Source organism: Periplaneta americana, chromosome 10, assembly GCF_040183065.1.
Source record: "Periplaneta americana isolate PAMFEO1 chromosome 10, P.americana_PAMFEO1_priV1, whole genome shotgun sequence".
NCBI lineage: Eukaryota > Metazoa > Arthropoda > Insecta > Blattodea > Blattidae > Periplaneta > Periplaneta americana.
The window spans coordinates 2,102,443-2,123,349 of record NC_091126.1 but is presented as its reverse complement, the minus strand read 5'-3'; the positions used below and the strand labels follow the sequence as shown (position 1 = coordinate 2,123,349).

The 20,907-nt window shown below is 35.2% G+C and overlaps 1 protein-coding gene across 3 annotated transcripts in view; it reads left to right on the top strand.

Moving 5' to 3' along the window:
* LOC138707380 (transmembrane protein 53) overlaps nt 1-20,367 on the top strand; it is a 64,639-nt gene extending 44,272 nt beyond the window's left edge. For all 3 annotated transcript variants that reach the window (XM_069836711.1, XM_069836712.1, XM_069836713.1), the window contains 2 exons: nt 4,364-4,514; nt 13,344-20,367. In XM_069836711.1, coding sequence (XP_069692812.1) covers nt 4,364-4,514; nt 13,344-13,453 — 261 coding nt within the window. In that variant the 3' untranslated portion in view covers nt 13,454-20,367. The remainder of the gene's footprint in view (nt 1-4,363; nt 4,515-13,343) is intronic.
* The last annotated feature ends 540 nt before the right edge of the window (nt 20,368-20,907 follow it).

Below are 20,907 nucleotides of genomic sequence, written 5' to 3'. Positions count from 1 at the left end.
TCAGATTATTTTAATGTGGCTCCATGATTATGGAACAAGTTCCACTCAGAATGGTTGCATATTGTGGATAAATTTACTTGTATGCTTTCCATTAGTTTGTGTATCTCTGTCTATAATTATCTTTTTTTTTTTCTTATGTTGAAATCTTTAGTAACATAATTATACACACAAATGCCGAATAATGCTATGTTTCTTACTTGCTCATTGTTTGGGAGTTGTTCGAAATTGTAATTGTATACGGCAATAGAATATTGGACATATTTTATTTACATGCAGAGCATTGTCAGTGTTAAATTAATATAAGTTCATTAAAAAATTATAATTTTAATGTTATTTTGCTCAGTTGATATATTGTACAGACATGCTGATAGATGTCAGACAGGCAGGCTTGTGGACTGTTGGTTAGTCAAACACTCCTGATTCTGAAAAGGGTCAAATGTGAAATATTAAAGAGCTCCTTCTTTGTTTATAAATTTAATGAATCAGTCCCAAAGTTGTACATCTAGTTAGTATTGTCTCCTCAAAGAAAAAAAGAGTTATATTTTCTTGTTTCACTAATTTCCCTTAATTTAAGTTCTTCTTCTTCAATTCAAGGAGTAGGCATATGCCTGTTCCGGCTTCACAGTGTCTCTGTCCAGCGCTTTCTAGGTCTTCTCCCTATAGATCTATAGAACATCATTCTTCTAAGGATCCTTTCTGGTGCCATTCTATTAACACGTTCAGCCTATTGATTCCTATAGTTTGTGATTTTTTCTTCTCTTATTTTATTATTTCTAATTTTATGCAATATAGTGCAACCCTTGACTGACTTTAGGAACCTCATTTCAGCGGCCTGTAATTTTTTACTGTCAGCTGCAGTCATTGTCCATGTTTCTGATCCAAAGAGTAAAGATGGTACAGCCATTACTTTATAAAATTTCATTTGAGTTTCTTTTCTTGCTTTAATTTTCAGATTTCTACTTTTTTTTTTCTTGTACGGAGGAGGAACCCAAAGGCTTACACTGCAGCCTGAGGCTTATTGTGCTTACCACTCCTATTCTGTGACTGATTGGGTAGCTGAATGGCCGCACTCTTGTACCAAGTACAGCATGCTGCACCTTGAACTTAACCCGGGCTATTGTATGGATGATGATGATGATGATGATGATGATGATGATGATGATATGTGAATTAATGATGGCGAAATGAGTCCGAGGTCCAACGCTGAAAGTTACCCAGCAATTCTGCTCCAACTGGTCGAGGGGAAAACCCCGGAAAAACCCCAACCAGGATTTGAACCCGGGCCTGCTCGTTTCATAGCCAGACGTGCTGACAATTACTCCACAGTGATAGACTCAGATTTCTACTTACTGTATCACACATGTGCTGAAACATGGGGAGTTTATATTTGCCCATCACTTTCATGTTCATATGTGAGCTGAGTACCTAATTATTTAAAACTTGTCACTTGTTCTAGAGGAGTGTCATTTAAAACTATTTGAAACCAGGTGGCCTGGGTTCGAATCCCGGTCGGGGCAAGTTACCTGGTTGAGGTTTTTTCCGGGGTTTTCCCTCAACCCAATACGAGCAAATGCTGGGTAACTTTCGGTGCTGGACCCCGGACTCATTTCACTGGCATTATCACCTTCATATCATTCAGACGCTAAATAACCTAGATGTTGATACAGCGTCGTAAAATAAGCCAATAAAAAAAATTTAAAACAATTTTTGTCCTTATGCTGTAGTTTCTGTGAAAAGCCATTGTTTTGGTTTTTATTTATGTAAATTTTAAAATTATATTTCTCGCACACTTTCTGTAATTCATACACTGCTCTCTGCATTCCACTCCCAGTCTTGATCATCAGCGAACAGCATCATCTTAAACATAAAATTATGTGCTATATAAATTTCTCCATGAATTTTGAGATTCCACTCTATCACCAAATCATCTATATAAATTAAAAACAAGGTAGGGGACAAACGACAACCTTGTCTTACATCTTGGTTAACTGGAATTTCTTCACTATATTTTCCAATTCCAATGTTTATACTAATTGTTGTTGTATCTGTATAGTACCAGTACCACATTTGTTCCTAGCAACTTATTTTAAAAAGAGATATTACTGGAGCATGTGACCACGAACTTGGTACTCGACATATACTCCAACACATATTAAACATATTCAAAAGTCTTTGATTTAAGACTGGTCCATCATATTTTAAAAGTTCTGCATTTATTCCATCATCACATGTGGCCTTCCGAATTTTCATTTCTTTCAATGATGATTCTAGTTCTTCTAAGGTGATAGGACCAACATTTCCAAATACAAATTCCTCTTTATTTTCTAATAAATTTAAATTTTCGTCGTACCATAACTCTTTATAATGCTGTATCCATTGCTTTTCCCCAACCACATTCAGATTAGTCACACCTCTCTCTTGACTATCTAAGTGCTTGAAGAGTTTGTAGGCCATAGTCTCATGCTCGACTGTTCTGATTAATCTATCCCAGGACTCTTAATGAGCTTTTCTTACTATAATTTTTGCGTCATTTCGTTTTACTCTATACATTTCTCTTGTTTCATCAGTCTGTTGTTGTAAAAAATGTAAATTGGCCTTTTTATCTTTTATTACGCTTGCAATATCATCACTCCATACTCTCAAAAATTTTTTCTTTTGGTATTTCGTTTTTCTACCCAGCATTTCAGAGCTTATAATCATTAAAGCTTGTATAATATTTTCCCATTCTTCATTAATATCTTTACCTATTGGTTGATTTTGCAAGTAGCCAGACAATCTTGTTTGATACAATGTTTTAAATTTTAATGCTATCGTCCTGTAATAAATGCATTTTAAAAACCTCTTCATCATTCCTCTTTGCTATAATTTTAATTTATCTCCATCTTGTTAAAAGGCTATCTTGACCATCAATAAAAAAAAATTAAATTATGGTTTATTTAACGACACTCGCAATTGCAGAGGTTATATCAGCATCGCCGGTGTGCCAGAATTTCGTCCTGCAGAAGTTCTTTTACATGCCAGTAAATCTGCTGACATGAGCCTGTCGCATTTAAACACAGTTAAATGCCATCGACCTCAGCCAGGATTGAATCTGCAACCTCTAGCATAGAAGGCCAGCACTATACCAACTATGCTACCGAGGGCGACGCCATCAATAGATGGTGATCTGTTGATACATCGCTTCTGAGATAGACTCTTACATCTTTTACTTGAGACGAGTTTTTTATTTATAACATAATCAATCAGTGATCTACACCCTCTTGCACTCCAAGTGTACTTATGAATGTCTTTCTTTCTCAAAAATGTATTTGATACTGCGAAGTGTCTTAATTTTTCTCCATTACTATTTACCATGTCTTCTCCAAATGTTTCAATCACATCTTTAATTGATATTTTGCCTGCTCTAGCATTTAGGTCGCCAGATATTATAAGATAATCACATTTAATATACGGGTATTTATTTACTTCTTTGTTTAGTTCATAAAACATTTCATTATCTTCATTTTGCCCTCATCAGGAGCATATACACCAATTACTGTAAGATATCCTCTTGCTATTTTGAATTTAACTGTTAGAATTCTATCACTGATGTAAGTGTAAGAGTCTAATTTATTTATCCATTTCTTATCGATAATTACTGCTACCTCACTAGATGATTTTTGTTACCGAGAAACTCCACTATAAATCCTATATGCTGAGTCCCTTTAAGTTTCTTTTTTGTTTCTGTTAAAACTAAAATATTAGCTTTTCTTTCCCCTTTCTTTAACAAGTTCTATTTCTTTACAGGCTAATCCCCTAACGTTCCATGTTCCCAAGAGTAACTTATCCCATAATTCAAATTCTTTATCCATTCTCTTGCCAAGTCGTCGTTGTGGTTGTCCATCCGGTATATTTACTTGAAGCTTTTTAGAAAGATATATTTCGCTTGATAGAGTTACAAGCCCTATGCAAGCACAGACCAGTAGTGAGGCTGCCACTTTCCAACCTCCAAACTTGCTGTCATAAAGGGGTGCCTCTTCTGCTGACTATACATTGTTGACGTCTTCACTCTTGTAACCCCCGAGATGGGCCCTCCATATTTATAACCCCTGGAGAAAGGGTGGTCCAGCTATTATAAAGCCCCCCAGACATCAGACTCTTGTTGGTCCATGGGTCTTTATTACCTTAGCTATTCGGATCACCCCACCATATCTGGCAGGATCCCCCATTCACCACCTAGGAGATGCACCCGATAGGGGTTACAAGGTCCCCCACAAGTAATTTAAGTTGTAATTGTAAATATATAGGTATCAAAACAAACTTCTTTGTGTCCAAGTAACAATAATTTCAGCGTAATTTGTGCTGATAATATTTTTCTATTCAGGATGTGGAAAAATTTGCAGAGCGTCGATGTCAGAGAGGTGTAAATGTATCAGCTGTTCGCTTTGATGACTCGCCTCATGTCAAACATTTTTCTGTACATAGAGAAATTTATATAAATGCAGTTTGCAGCTTCCTGCATTCATGCCTGTCAGGTAAGTGAACTTGTAGAAATTAACCTCGCTCGAATAAGAACCAAAAGCTTTTTTGTAACATAGAAAACATATATTTTTCTAGATATTCAAGTACTTGAATGTATTTCCTCTGAATGAGTTCACATTTTTAAGGCGTAAAAAATTTCTGCACCCATTGGTAACACACATTGTCTCTTACGTATGTTGTATCCATTAATAGTAACTCTGAATGTGATGTGTTTATGAGTTTGCTATTTTTCTTTAATCTATAGTTTTATAAAAGCACACATATGCATGAAGTGGAATGGTTTCTCTATAGCTCAAGGCCATGCTACATAGTCAATCACTGTAAATTTCTCTGTTAACTGTCTCAGACACAACACATCGAATTGAAATAGATAATTTAAAATATAAATATTTTACTAGAATTACAGGAAGTCCTTAAACGCTTTTAAAAACGCATTGTTGATGTCTCCAGAATGTAAGCAATTAGTCTTCTGAAGGATCTTCCATAAGCCGTGTTGCTGTTATTTTTGGCATGGCTCCTCCTCTTTGTTTACGTCTTAACTAAAATTAATCCTTCACATACAGTCAACTCTGGATATAGTGAACATTCGGCTATAGTGAACCTAAATCGTTGGTCCCGACCCACATGCATTAAAAAGTACATTACTATTTCCGTTTATAGTGAACCCTCACTTCGGTTATAGTGAACCTTGTATCCTGACAAATTCTTATTTGAAGTCAGACTTTGTTGTATAAAATTGAAAGAATGTGTTGAGAACAATATTCCAAGTTTCTTACTCCTTTAGTCAAAGGACAAAGATAGGATTAGTGATTCCTAGACAATGAGCTGTCCTGTAAATCCAGGCAACGCATGACGACCTTGCCTGACTCCACCATCGAAGGGCTGTCATTCTGTTCTCAGGCATTCTACTCTACTGTTATTTCTAATCCTCCACCGTCAAAAGGTTGCCTTTTGTTCTCAGAAACATTTCCATTGTAACTGATAGCATCAAAACAACGGAAAATGAAATTGCCTTCTTTTATTAAAAGGGGACGGACATTATGTCCAGAGCATAAATGAAGGTAAAATTTCAATGGCTTTCAAACTCCATCAACCCTCTCTCAGTTTCCATTAAGTGACCCGGGAAATTCCAAGGCTGAGTACGCAGTCACACCATAACAGCATTTGTCATTTCTACCTGATCTAGTGTTCCAACAGTGAATGTACTGGTACTGTATAAAAATGTCGAAGCGTAAAGTGTTTTCTTTGGAAGATAAGGTGAATATTATAAGTGACATTAAATGTGGTCTTTTGCAAGCAGACGTGGGTCGACAGCATAGTTTAAGTAAATCAACTGTGAGTAACAGTATACAATGTAATGCATTCCACAAAATGAAATATTTTATTTTCTTGTTCACAATTTCGTTCATTTCTGTCACTTATGGTTAGGGTAGAGACACTTCAGCTATAGTGAACGAAATATGTAAGTCCGCAGAGGTTCACTATATCTGGAGCTGAATGTATTTAGAACTTGCAGAATTTGTTGACGTTTCTGTTCCCCTGTATGTCGAATTTCATTATCTTCTTCAATTTGAAGATCAAATCCTGGTCCATCTAAGGGGATTTCTTCCACTTCATGGTAGACATCCTGCAAATCCTTTGTGATATTATGAAGCACTACGCAGCTTAGTATCAATTGTACGATTTGCAAGAATAGGGAAACGTTGCTTCACTTGTCCAAACACTATCTCTATTACAAACCTTTCCCTTTAATGTACAATAATGTACACCTCTTCTTTGGTGCCCGAATGGTATTAATAGCCATGGAGAATCCTCGAGCAGACGACAGATTCATTAAATCGTGATAGTACAAACAGTTCTTGCACTGAGCTCTGACGTATGGATACTTGTGAATCTTTCACCTGCATCACAGGTCGCCTGTACATTAATACTAAGTTGATGTACTCATCACTGAATAAAGTGGGCTTCTTTATTTCTATACGAGTACAGACAACAGCACCGATGACTTCAGTCATGTCCTCTGCTGACATGGGAAAAGTTATCCAATGGTGAGATCTCTCCGTAATTTTATCAATAATGTAGATTACGGTTTTGCAAACTGTAGTTCAGTGAATGCAACACTGCTTTGGTAACCTGGGTCACTGAGATAACGAAGAAAGATTTTCAAGTGCACAACGATGAGTTTCTCCATCGTCAGTCAGAAAAGAGTTTGTTATGAAATCCACATTTTCATTTTCAAACCGCAATAAACACTTAGAATTCTGCAGAAAGATGTATCTTCTTTCTCGATAGGGCTTTGCTTGACGAACCTGCATGAAAGCAGCCATTTCTAATAGTAGAAAGAAATGAGAAGTCTGCTTCCCACCTACCTTGATACTGTTTACTTGTTAGAACAAGTACTCCTTTGTTTTTATTCAACAATTTTAAGTCAGTACTTGGAAAATTTGTATGGTTTACTTCTTACTTTGCTGTGTAAGTACTCTCTATCAGAAAATAAGTAAACTCGTTTATTATTCACTCTAACCCTAGCAAGTACTTTAAAAAGTGCTTACTTATTTTTATTCACCTCACCCATTACATTTTGTGATTAAATGCACGGTTAATTAGAAAATTAAGTTGGAATTTTCAGCAGTCTGGCAACATCGCTGCTAACACAATGAGCTTTCTTCTCGTAAGAGGTCAACGAACTAAGATCTGTCTCCCTAAGTCAGGCTTGTCAAAGTAAACCATGGATGGCATTTGCCATAGCCGTGGTTCGACTTTTCTACAATCACCACATGATTGACAGCTCAGCTGGGAGTTTGATTGCCCGAAGGTTAGTTGCTAGTCTCTTGTCATAGTAAACACACTAAAAAGGAACAAAGAATCATACATGCTCTTTCACTTCTATACAAAATTTTACATAACTCTTCTCCAAATTACTTGTCTTCACGCTTTCAGTTCCTAACTACTTCACGAAATCAAAGTCAATCTCGCCTTTCTATTCCTCGTCACAGAACTTCCCTATACTCATCCTCCTATATTGTATCATTGCCTCGCCTCTGGAATACGTTACCTAGTGGCGTCAGGGATTGCTGGACACTGCCACAGTTTAAAAGTAAACTAGAAAAGTATGTTTTATCTCACGAATTCCGTTTCTGAGAAGTTGCTAGATTTATGCCGAAGTTTTTATCTTTAGTACTTTGGCAATAATTTCGTTTTGTTAGATTAACCCTTTCTCTCGTCTTTGTGCCAGGATACTACAACAGCTTACTGTCCCTTAGTTAATAACAATGATGCTGAGTGTCACTGTTATTTTGTGTCTGTATTTGTTGTATATGTTTTTACTTTTTGTTTGTTCTTTTTTTTTTTTTTGCATCATTTAATATGTCAGACTAATTTTTATTATTTTAAATTTCTATTTGTATGTTCAGTTATTTTTTTATGTTATATTCATTGTCACTCGTTATTACTGTAGTTTAATTGCATTGATGTATCATTTTTCTTGTAGTTGTATTGCATTTCTGGTGGTGTGGAAGAGAAGGCCTGATGGCCTTAACTCCACCAGAATGAATGAATGAATGAATGAATGAATGAATAAAAGCATTGTCTTTAGTCTGTTTCAGAAGATATAAAGTTTTTTGTTTTTGTTTTACTGTTGATTGAGTTTAGGTACTTTTTTTGTGTATCATTATTGCAGTACTATAATACAGTTTTCTAGTGGAACTATGAAGTAAAACACTGATAATTTGTAAATATCGAAAGTTTTTTTTTAAGTACAATTACGTGCTATACAATACTTACGACCGAAGTAGATATTTTCTTGTGTAATATTTGAAGTGTGAGATAATGTAATTTAAAAATCGAATGTTCATAAACCTGTTTTACATACTTCAAAATATTACAAATATCAGTAGTTTAGAATGCATTATTCGTTACGTGAGGGGGAGGGAAATAATGTATTATGTAATTAGCTAATTAGATATTTTACAATAAGCATGTTCAATATTACAGTTTTGGAGTAAACCACTTGTATGAATCTATTTCAATATGAACATATTGTACACAGAGTTCTGAATTTTACATATAGTATCTTATATGTAACATAAGAAGATTGTAACTTAATGTAAGTATCCCAAGGTTGTAGTTCATCTCGTACTACTGACCTTGACGAGACTGCACTCTGCAGTGTTGCAATCTGTTTTGCAATGTTCAGTGGCTTGAAATTAGTAGATTTTTAATTAAATTTACACGAAAACCGTCTACGCCAGGGCTTGCCAAACTACGGCCTGTGGGCCGGATTAGGCCTGCGAACTACTTTTGTTCGGCCCATTTACTAACTTGAAAAAAAAATAAAAGTCAATAAAAGAAGATTAATTTATTCACGAATTTCGATCGATGAAATCAAATCAGAGGCCCAGATTCTTAAACAAATTGCTCATATACTGTGGTAACAATGATGTTGCTACAATATAGGCTACTGGTCGAAAGCGTTCAGCCGCCAGGCGACCGTGGGTTGTCCAGCCCAAGCGCGAAGTGTGGCAATAGAGCAACCAGAGATTGCACCGCTGTAAGCTGACAAGCGACCTCTTTTGGTACACACCCACACATAATAGAAATGTGAAGTGGTAAATATTATCCAGTTAAAAATAGTATTAGCATTCTGAGTTAATCCACAAGCATTTATTAGTAGTTCTTACAGCGTAACTTAACTTAATTATGGCTGGGAAAGAAGAAAGAAAAGAGAAAATGGACAGTGAATGTTCTGTGTTTAAACAACAATAGAGTTTGGACTATTTTATGATTAAAACTGAAAATAAAGTAATTATGCCTGATTTGTAACGAATCAGTTGCTGTCTTTAAAGAAATCAAACATTTTTTAAAATTTTCACAATTTACGGGGAAGTTACGGGGTGATAAATTTGAAGCAATGAAAACTGGACTAGCATCTCAACAGAAACAGAGATCAGACAGTGAAGCAACAACATTGGCTAATTTCGCATGAACAGGCAAAAAGGGCAAAATCTTTCAGTGATGGTGAACTTATTAAATTGTGAATGATAATGGCGGCAAAGCAGATTTGTCCTGAGAAAGTACATTTATTTAAGAATATTAGTCTTTCAGGACATACAGTTGCTCGTAGAGTGGAAGATATTGCCAAAAACATAACTTGCCAGTTGAATGAAAAAAGAAAGCAGTTTGAACATGTAGGTTTTAGCTCAATAAAACACAAAGGTAGAATACTAACGTTATTTATGAGCTTTGTTTATTAGACTTAATTTAAACTTATGTGACTTGGCCCGTGATTCTTTCTGTGGTCCTTGCTATGAAAAGTTTGGCAAGCCCTGGTCTACGCTATGGAAATATGCTAGAGAAATAAATTATTTGTTATTAGATTTTCTATCGATAAGGACAAAAAACACGATCCTATTCACAATAGTTACCGAATAAGAAAGTATTAAATATTTGGGGAAAAAAAAAAAAAAAAAAAAACATTTTTTCTGAGAAAACTATTAACTTTTCACAGATATGATATTACACTGTGTTGTTACATACAAGATGAGTTATTCGCTCTGAAAAGCTGTAGGTTTATTTCACTTCCAACTCTAGCAAAGGCTCTGGTGATACCATCGATTAAATGGCTAGGAAATATACTACTAAGAGAGGTGCCTGTCATTGGCTGCTAATCTGTATTTTACAGCCTAATTGATATTGCATGCATTAATTCTTATGCATTTTATATTATGAACTTCTCGGACTAGTACAAAAAAAGAGAAAGAAACAGGCAGCACAGGGTCTGGAGTTGCAGCTAATCAAACCAAATGTGGAACATCGTGCTGGACTGCATGTCACCAAAACAGCAGCAGCCATGAGGCAGCGTTGCATACGTGTGTGGTGAACATATGCTATGAGAGAAGATGTCAGTGATGTTCAAGCATCAACTCTTAGTAACTAGTGTAATTAGATCAATTTCAAGAAATAACCAATTACAATATTTGTAACTTAATATACAATATTTCTTACTTAATTCTATTAATAAAGAATTAATATTAATGTAAAAATTGTGAATACTGCCATAAGTGCAAGTTTTAGCCCTCTCATGTCTGTGTTACAAAAAAAAAAAACAAAAAAAAAAAACAAACGTGGTCCAGCTAGAGTTTTAATCCCTCTTGAACAAAAGCATTACTAGTAATATTTTGTGATTATAGGATGCACAGTAATCTTAGACAGTAACAATGCATATAGTATTACATAAAAAAATACATGCACACATCATGTGATAGGAAGCGAATGGAGACTAATATACTCGTGTGTATACACAGAGTGATTCACAAAGTTTTACAACCACTTAAGGAGGCATTCCTGAGGTCAAATGGAGCAAAAACGGTAAATAAAAAAATAGGGTTCGACTTATAGTTAAGTCGCTACAGGTTATTGAATATTTGAAATTGGAGGTGAAATTTAATAATATCACTACAGAAAACACAAAAAATGGATGCAGTTCCACTCTTGTAACTGCTTACTTGTAAACTTCATTCTGCTCATCAACTCTTAGTTTTACAGGAGGTTTTCAAACATGTCTGCTTTTACCTCCACACTCGGTCACACGCTTCTGAGTTGTGTGAGTCACATTCCTTAACTTATCAGGGCTATTCCTGATGATCACTGCAGCGTCCATAATGCGCGCAATTAATTCTTCACGTGTGTTTACCTTAATCTGGTGCACAAGATCCTTCATCCACCCCCATAAATAATAATCAAGGGGTGTCAAATCTGGGGACCTGGCTGGCCAGGGATGAGGACCTCCATGACCAATCGAATGGGGTGGAAATACTGGTTCAGATGATCTCTCACAGTGAGTGTGAAATGAGCAGTCATCTCATCAAGTTGGAAATCCATACGAAGTCTCGTTGTAAGAGGAACATCGTCTAGTAATTTTGGCAATTCTTTTGTAGGTACATGTCACCATTTACGTTTCCCGGTAAAATGAATGGTCCTATCAGCTGATCACACAGAAGACCACACCATACATTTACACTAAATCGATGTTGAAAATTGATTTTTTTTCTGTGCCTTTATGGTTAATATCTGCCAACTCATGTAAGTTATTAATGCCATCCCGTGTGAATTGTGACACATCAGTGAAACTCTCTACCATTTCCATTTAAGCAGGTGGAGAACTCGACATGATGAGCATGATCTTGTAGCTCTAATTGTTGCACTTCTTGAAGATGATACGGACACAGTTCATTTACACGGAGTGTCCTCCATGCCTTTGACTGAGTAACACAGAGTCGCCCAGCTACACGTCTTGTTGAAGTTGGAGGACTGCGTTGTACAGCACTGCGAATGTTTGCCTTAGTGTGTTAAATGTTCCAATAATACTAGTCAACAAATTTCAACTTCCTGAGTGCTCTCAGTAGCTTCGTTGCATTGGTTGAAGATGGACGTATTGAAAGTATTTCAACAAATGCTTTTATTAACTGAATCCTAAACATAAACGAGTCAATTTGCAGCTGGACGCCAAAATGTGCATGACGAGGAGCGCAGTGGGAGGCCAACCATAATCACAGACGACCTTGTGGAGAAACGCACCATCTGCTTGCTCATGACATTAGGCCCAGCTGACAGCTGACGATCAATTTCATTTGGTGCTATGCCCTGTGCATTCAAAAACTTTATCACTGACCGCACTTCATGAGGCGGGAGCTGGAATAGGTACGTCCATCTTCAACCAATGCAATGAAGCTACTGAGAGCACTTGGGAAGTTCCACTAGCTCATGTGCCATGCCAGAACATTACTCTATCACGTACATGCAGTCGCTTTGCCCAACATATGGTATGCTAGCTGTGGGACGAGTGGGAAAGTTTCTTTATGGACACGCCTCGTAATATACCCAAAGCCATCAGCTTGCCCACTTGTCTGATTACCTTGTAATCCTATGGAGAATCCTCGGCCTCATCTTGCTGCCAATACTAAATAATCTGGTAGTTGATACAGCGTTGTTAAATAACCGAATTAAAAACAATAACATATACAAAAGTAGTGAAAAATTAGTAATAAATAATAATTGTATTGACTGTACTATCTGAGTGGAAGAAAAGGTCTTATGGCCTTCACTTTGCCAGTAACAATAAATAAATAAAATAAATAACTCATTAAATCATTATAAATAATGTACATATTCAGTTTTTAACACAATTATAGACAAATAAGAGATCTCGTCACTGCTCAGTTTATAGCATCCAATTTTTCAAACAATAATTTTTCAGAGAAAAAATAAATTGTTAATGTTAAAATGTTTTAAATGTTAATAATTGACAAGTTTTAATAAAATGATACTATTTAAATGCTTTCAGGACTTCTCGTCAACAGAAAATTCTGCAACATTTTTTTTGTCAACAGCCACGTAACCAAGAGTATTTATGCCTACAGTTATGTCAACAACAGGTTAATTTAGCAAAATACTATTTTGGGCAACATGTTAATTTCGGAAATACTATTGAATCTTAGCCAACACAACTTTTTTGTATACAACCTTTATTAATAATAATAATAATAATAATAATAATAATAATAATAATAATATTCATAAATTTTTTTTTTTTGCGAAGTGCCCTGGTACTACTTTATTTATGACTACATTCCCTGTTTATTCTACTACTGTATCTTAAATGTGGTACATGACCTATTGGAGTTTCGGACAATTTAGAATTGACTTGAAGAGATTAAATTTGGCATTTTTTTTACACATGTTATATAGAAATACGTAATTTAATAGGATTGTTTTTGTGCAGTTCTCAACATTTCACTAATTTTATTCTGTTTGGTCATTTTCAGAAGTGGGGGAAAGTCCTATGAAGAAACTTGAGCAACTGAAGGATGAAACAAAACCCGAATTAACCCCTCCAGTATCACCAGGAACTACGAACACAGTAAAAACAGACTAGGACATTCATTCCAGTTTTATTGTTTGGGCAAGCTAATGTAATATAGGGAGTATTTTATATTTATAATTTACACGACAATTTTTACTTTTTAATATAAAATTATTCTAGTCATTGCCTCTTTCTACCTATTTATTTTGTGAAATACAGAATAAAACGTATGATAAGCATACTTTACAGTATATGATCGGTATTTTTCTATTAATGGACAGATATTACAATACATTCCACTTAAATATTGGTAAACTCCATTGCCACATTACTTATATATCGCGTAGAAAACAGCTTACATTGATCTCTCATTTTCACTCATACGTTACTTTTTTGGTTTCACAATGGACAGATATGGTTTTCCTTCGCATTACCTTCCAACGCAAAAGTGTGGGATTCGATCCTCTATCACACATCATATAATCACAATTCACCTTTTCAATCTCGGTTGAAAAGAAGATATATATATCACACAGAATGTATCGTAATGTCTGGGACCCACATCACCAGAAAAAACTCTATATGAACATGGGTCCCAGTTATGTACTGGTGGATGTTGGCGAGGCACGCAAGGTGCACGTCACTTGTGCACATCCACCCACATCATACTTTGTATCACTTGTAGGTCTACAGCATGTGGCTCAACCAGAACAGTTGGTATGGAGTTGTGGGTCTGACATGAGAAGAAGGATTACTGAAACCAGGAAATGGTGTATGGACTTGCCGAATGTAATATTTCCAAAGAAATGACCTGCACGTTCCCCAGACAAAAATCTAAGGATTTTTATTTGTGGAGTCATTTGAAAGAACTTGTTTATTCAGAATACATTTCCACCAAGGATGTAGGATGGATGCCAACGAATGCAAGAGACACCTGGCACTTTGGTTATTCTACCAGACGACGACTGCATGCTTTCATTCAAGCATCTCTACCATTACTGCAACAGAACTGGAATCACGTATGTTCATATAGAGTTTTCTCTTTGTTCTAGTCTCTCCTATCCGCTAGTGACATGGGTCCCGCAAGAGAATGAAGGTAATACTTATTTGTTTTCACATATCCCAGATATAAATGCATAAGCTTGTCCAAAGTAACAGAAAATCATGTATACAAAAGTAGTAATGAATTCATATGCTAAAATGTAAATTTTAAGCTAATGAGACATCAGTTATTAGTTCTTAAAACTGGGTATTGACTTATCAGATGTAACTTTTCCAAATTAGTGTTTCTCTTTAATGTATTCATAGTCAGAAAGCTCCTTCAGCATTTTGTATAGACACATATTTTAACTTCAGCAGATTATTTACAATATTTAATTAATTTTATATATAAAGAGAGATGTTACAAAATCTTTATATATCTTCGAGTCTTAATGTATGACGTTCACACTGTTCATACTAATGAAAGCTTCTTAAAAATAAACGAAGAACACAATACATACCGTAGTATTAGTGTTCGAAAATATAGGGTACTGCATCATGTAATGACAAAATGTTCATCATTCCTCTTACATACATAGTTCTTTGTGAAATAAGTTTTCCAATTCTTTTATGGAAACATAATGTAGTGGAAGAGGGAAATCTAGCTGATGAACACCATGTGCAGAGGAAAAACCTGTCTTCGAAATACATAGTTATTTTTATTTTAACCTCATTTTTAACAAAGGTTAAGTTTAGAGGCTTTTAAAAGTGTTCCACATATCTACACCATTTAAAACTTCGAACCTTCTCAAATCTCTGCACATGACCAGTTACAGATGTTCTGTCTCGTCTACAACGCACATAAGAAACGAATTTTTACTTTTTCTTCTCATAGCTCTGTAGTTCGGTGCAAGAACCTGGTAACTAGTATTTAATAAGAAATGCGAAAAGATGCTTTCAAGTTGTGGATATTTGCAGTATTGAACGTTCAGTAACACTTAATAGCATATAACAATAGCTTCCCATAGACCCAGAACTGTCACTGTCAGACAAATTTTGAAACTAGTAGTAACCTGGTTCTTGCAAGCTAGGTTAGGAAGGCATAGGAGCGAACAGGTTTCATTTATTGAAATACATTAGTTGTTAATGAATGTAAATCATGTCTGCATCTTATGAAAGGAACATTGTGAGAAATATCTATTCTAGGTGTTCAAAACTTATAAAAAATTTTCAATGAAAGTATTCCAAGTAATTTAAAGAAAACATATGCTTCCTTTTTAAGATGATGCTTACAATGATAGGGTCGTACACCACTCTGCGCTTAGTGACTTTGTCTGGTAACATTCGGATATGAACCTCAACAAAGATCTTAAATTAGCAAATTTAATCCCTGATAGCAGGGATCAGATGACCTATGACCTACACTTACAACTCACCACATGGATCATAAGTATAGGCTACAAAGTAACTACTAGAATGCTTTCATAGAATCTAAATTTGCAGCCTTTTGGAACTTCTCGTTTTCCCCTTCAGAGTTTACACTGCAAAACACAAGTTTTTTGCTGTATTTCAGCCACAGAAACAAACTCAACTTCCTCCATATTTAGTAATGTTGCAACAGCACTTTGGATCATAGCCTCTTCTTCTGTTCAGTGATACTAAAGTCCCTGTCAATGTCTAGGAACATTCTGGTCGCCTCAACAACAATCACGATCAGCTGCAAAATACTACATTTATGTTGAAATGCATTTGTTTTCTTGCTAACTCAGCTGCCATTAGGTGAAGATCCTTTTGTCCTTCAGCTTCCTTTTCTTATCACTAGTCTTCTCTTGGACAACTATTTCCAGTCTATCACATAGGCCTACATTAAATGTGACCAAAGAGAAGAAACAAATATATGTCTCAACCTTTTAAGTTTGACTGCGTGCATTGAGAAGATTGTGCTGCCATGTGTAGCGGGGTTTACATTTCTGAATTCATGCAATAAAAGCTTTAATTTAATTTATGTTTGGTCGATTCTTGTTTTCTATGTTGATTTGGAAGTGGGGTACCATGCTGAGCAATTTTATTGCAAAGATATTAAAGTCTACTGGCTCATACACCAAAAATGCTTATTAAAGCTTGCTTACAGATAATAATATTGTTTGCTCTGTCAGAAAGTACAGATTACATCAATGTACCGGTATTTTTCGTCCAGCTGGTAACAGTAGTCTTTGTGCCAGACTTGGAGATGAAATTGCCCAGGAACATTTGTTGTATACAGATCTGAGCTTCTCTCCAACATCTGAAGGAATCACATCAAAATATTTTCTGCGACAATTGCATTGTGGTCCCTCGGTGACAGCCGAACAAATATTTTGTTACTTTGTTTTTACTCCCTACCTTATAGATGTTGATGTTTCCTTATATCCCTTGGATCCTTCTTCCTTTTTCTTCTCCTTTCTTGTCCTTCATCTCCACCCATGCTGTTTGGCTGGTGGTAGGGTCCTGTCATTGTTAAAAAAACCAATAGCAGTATTAGTTTTAGGTTATGTTCAGTTGTTTTCAAGACAAGCATTGCCAGTATCGAATCACAAATAGGCTTACCATTAGTACTGTGTATGCTCTTATCACTGCTTGAGGTAGAAGAATTGATGTTTTCACCAGGTGACCGAAACTCATGAGTCTCATGTAAATAATGTTTATTGTAGAATAATTACGTACTCTTCGTATAAATAATGTGGTATTATTATCGAATTACTGCAATATACAGAATAAAAGTAACCACACATACCTTCTATAGTACGTATTTTTATCTACTGTGACCAGTAAGTTTCTTACAACTCTTCTTCCTTTTGCAATTTTCACCATGATTTTAAAGTAATTAGTTACAGTGTTCTGTCAGCTCTCAACATTTAAGTCCAGGCTGATAAGCAGTACCATCTGCTATTATATGAACGTATTATCTCAACTTTTCAAATTTTGTTGGTTACAGAGTTCTTGCACTGAACCACAGAATTGTTGTAAAGATTTTGGATATGTGTATAATTTCCTGGGGGAACTTTCTTCACTATTTTGCAATTATTTATTGTTCCACTCTCAGGAAAGCATAGAAGATTCAAGTACAGTAGCTATTCGTTTGTTTCACTGGTTCTATCTACGAATTCTGATCCTCCTTGATTTTGCCAGCAAGCTAACCTTTAAAGTTGAAAACAACATGACAAGAAGAGACGTCCAGTCCAGTCCAAATAAGCATGCTTGCTTTCAGTGCAGAATACAATGTTCTATCTTAAGTGTGCTACTCCCACCAGTGATCACTATATGAGCATTTTGCTCACACCTTACAAAGGAATGGGAATGATTGATGTTTCGTTCTTCATTCTAGCATTGTTTGCCGACTTGTCCAGAGACTGAGTATTTAGTCTGTGAGCAATTTTTATTTGAACAAGTGTAAACTGCGAACATTTCTCTCATCACACAACCACTAATGTTACATTTTGAAACAAGTTTTCGACGTAAATTAAGTATTTCGTTTTTTTATTTACTACAAGATAAATCCATTCTTGATATGAATCAAGCGAGAAAAAACCTGGGACTCGCCTTGTTTGATTAAAAAAAAGTGTGTTCTTTGTATAGTATTTTCCATGAATAACTGATTTCTTTAGATTTTGTTCCCATTGTGATTTTCTTCTTCTACAGAGTTTGGAGTCTCTTATTATAATATTATACTACTACATACTTGTATGTATATACCGGTATTGAATATACATATATTTAACTGCAAGCATTCAACCATGGTTACAAGTACCTGTTTTGGTTGAAAGCGAAGAAACCAATAATGCCCATGAAAATCTTATTTCAGATCTGTGCCTTAGCTGCGGAGTTACTTCAGAGGAAAATTTCTATTGTTGAAATATTACGTAAGAATGAGAATCCTCCCATTTCTGCCAGAATAAAATGAAGGTCAGAACAGAGCAGCATATTTGCATTTTCGAAAATTGGATCGCTACTTTCTCATATCCTTAAAAAATCGAAGAATGTGTTACTTATACCACAGTCTAGTATATACAGTCACGAAGCTCGAGTTGTGAGGGTGCTAGGAACAATAGACTGTGCCGGTACTATTTCACATTGTCTGTAATGAGGTGATATTAGCGATCCTAGTGGTTAGCAACTATCTATGGATGCATATTTGCTACGTATTGAGCTTCGTGACTGTATATACTAGATTGTGCTTATATGAAGTCTACACTGTGAAGAAAAATTGACAATGAAACGGGAGTATCTACAAAAACAGGAGATTGTAACATTTTACAATCTCACAAAGGGAGACACAGATGTAGTGGACGATGCTCAGAGTCAAACTGCAGATGGCACTTGACCATGTTGATATCAAGAGCTAGATCTACACAGCTAACACCGATAGTACTATGAAAAGAAGTCGCGGTGTTCAGAACTGATGAAATCCCATCTAATTCTTTGTTCTGTGAAGCTCGTTACATACTACAATGCAAAGAACGAGGTCTAGGGGGACAGGGGGAAAATAAAATTAACACCACTCCGGAATCTTGTGCCTTTTGTCCTCATAGAAAAAGAAACGTACAACTGCCAGAAGCCTATTTGCAATGACCAGACTGCAGACAGCAAGAATGAAGGTCCCTGTGAAGCTCTTCGAAACTTCAGTATTTGGAAATGCAGTGTATATAGTTACTAATTAATTTGTCAATTATAAATTATAATGAGTTATATTTTATACAACAGTGAATATTCAACATCATTATCATTTGATACTTTCTAAAGCTTTCACTTTACATTACCATTTTACTGAAAACACAATTTCGTCTAACAATACTTACAGTATGCAGGTAATAATTCTGTACAAATCGAACTCAGAAGTGATTTCTTCCATACCACAACATGAAGTAATTTCTTTCATGTAGCAACATCGGTTTACCACAGTGAAACCCGTGCAAAATTGTGAAAATATTATAGATGGTGAAAGGTGCTAGTTTAATTCCCAGGTATAATGCTCTGTTAGGACAAAATGCTTTGTTTTACACATCAATTTGTTGGCAGAAGTCTGAGGAATATATTGCCTTCAAATTCATGTTTCAGAAGTCTGAGTGTGAGAGAAATGCTCACGTGCAACCACTGGTGAGTGTCACTTCCACTCCTGGGTTAATGGCATAACATATTGTTCAAAATGCAATAAAAATTCAACTTTTCAGAAAAAGTGGCATGCTTTCAAAATCTTTATGACTTGAGTGCACTCTTCAAAACTGACTGACTGAATAGTGATGCACGTTGCAGTATAAAATATGTAAGTAGATGTTAAAAGGAGAAATGTTACATGTTGGATTTGTTGACTGGGACTCATATATGACAAAGCATGCACGAAAACTTGGAAAACACAATGTTCTAAAATCATGCACCTTCCATAGTCCTCGATCAGTGTTGTGATGGGTTGAATGTTTCTGGAGCAGTTATGTACATTTGTCAGTGAACTTGTGACCCTATATCTCAAGAGGATGTTGAAGTGATCACATATGAGACAGTATTAAGAATAGATTTTGTGACCAGATCTGAAGCATTTACTGTAATTTCTTTCATGTTATTTACGTATTTAACACTGTGGATAAGCAAAATATAGTATACAATAGCATTTTTAAGATGTTGGGTCAGTATTGTATTAAGGGCCTTTCTGACTACAATCCTATGTTATTAGTCAATTAATTTACTTATCAGTTTATTTATAAAACATTATTTTCATTCACATGTTAAAATATTCATGCCTATCATTGCAATGCAATATCATTAGTACAACTTGTCTAGTTGTTTTAACTTAAAATAGTACCATTGTGTTCACAGATAAAATATTAATATTTAAATATTTTGTAAATCTCAAGCATTTATTTTACTAGCTGATCGGTGCTATTAAAGATTATTTACTTTCTGTATTGCAAATTCTTTCTCGTCAAACCCACTGTACTTATATTTAAAGTGCAAATAAATAAATGAAAGAATAAATGAATAAGTAAATAATGCAGGTACCGGTAATTGGTTAGGATTTATATACTGGTAACCAGTATTCTCCTCTCCTTTACCAATTTACCCTACAGTTATACAATTTTTTTTTAATATTTGGGAACAGGTTATAGCATATATTTCCCATCCCATTGCCATCTCTTTCCCATGCCATACTACAGAGTTCTGAACTTCACAGGGTTGTCACATCTTTCACTTGTTGGCAGCTGCCTTCAAGGTCATTAGTTTATAGAATATCATATCAAGTGGTGATTAAATGCAACGAGACAATTCAGTTATATTTATTTTAAGCATGATTTAAATTATTATTATTATTATTATTATTATTATTGTTGTTGTTGTTGTTGTTGTTATTCCTTTATATCTAGTTGAAAAAACCGTTCTTTAAAGGTTGAATCTACCAAACGCAATACTTTAATATTACAACACAGAGGAAAATAAACATGATACACAGTCACTGTCCTAATAATAAGCTTAAATACTGATTGATTTTAATTAATATTCATTATTTTTGTTATAAG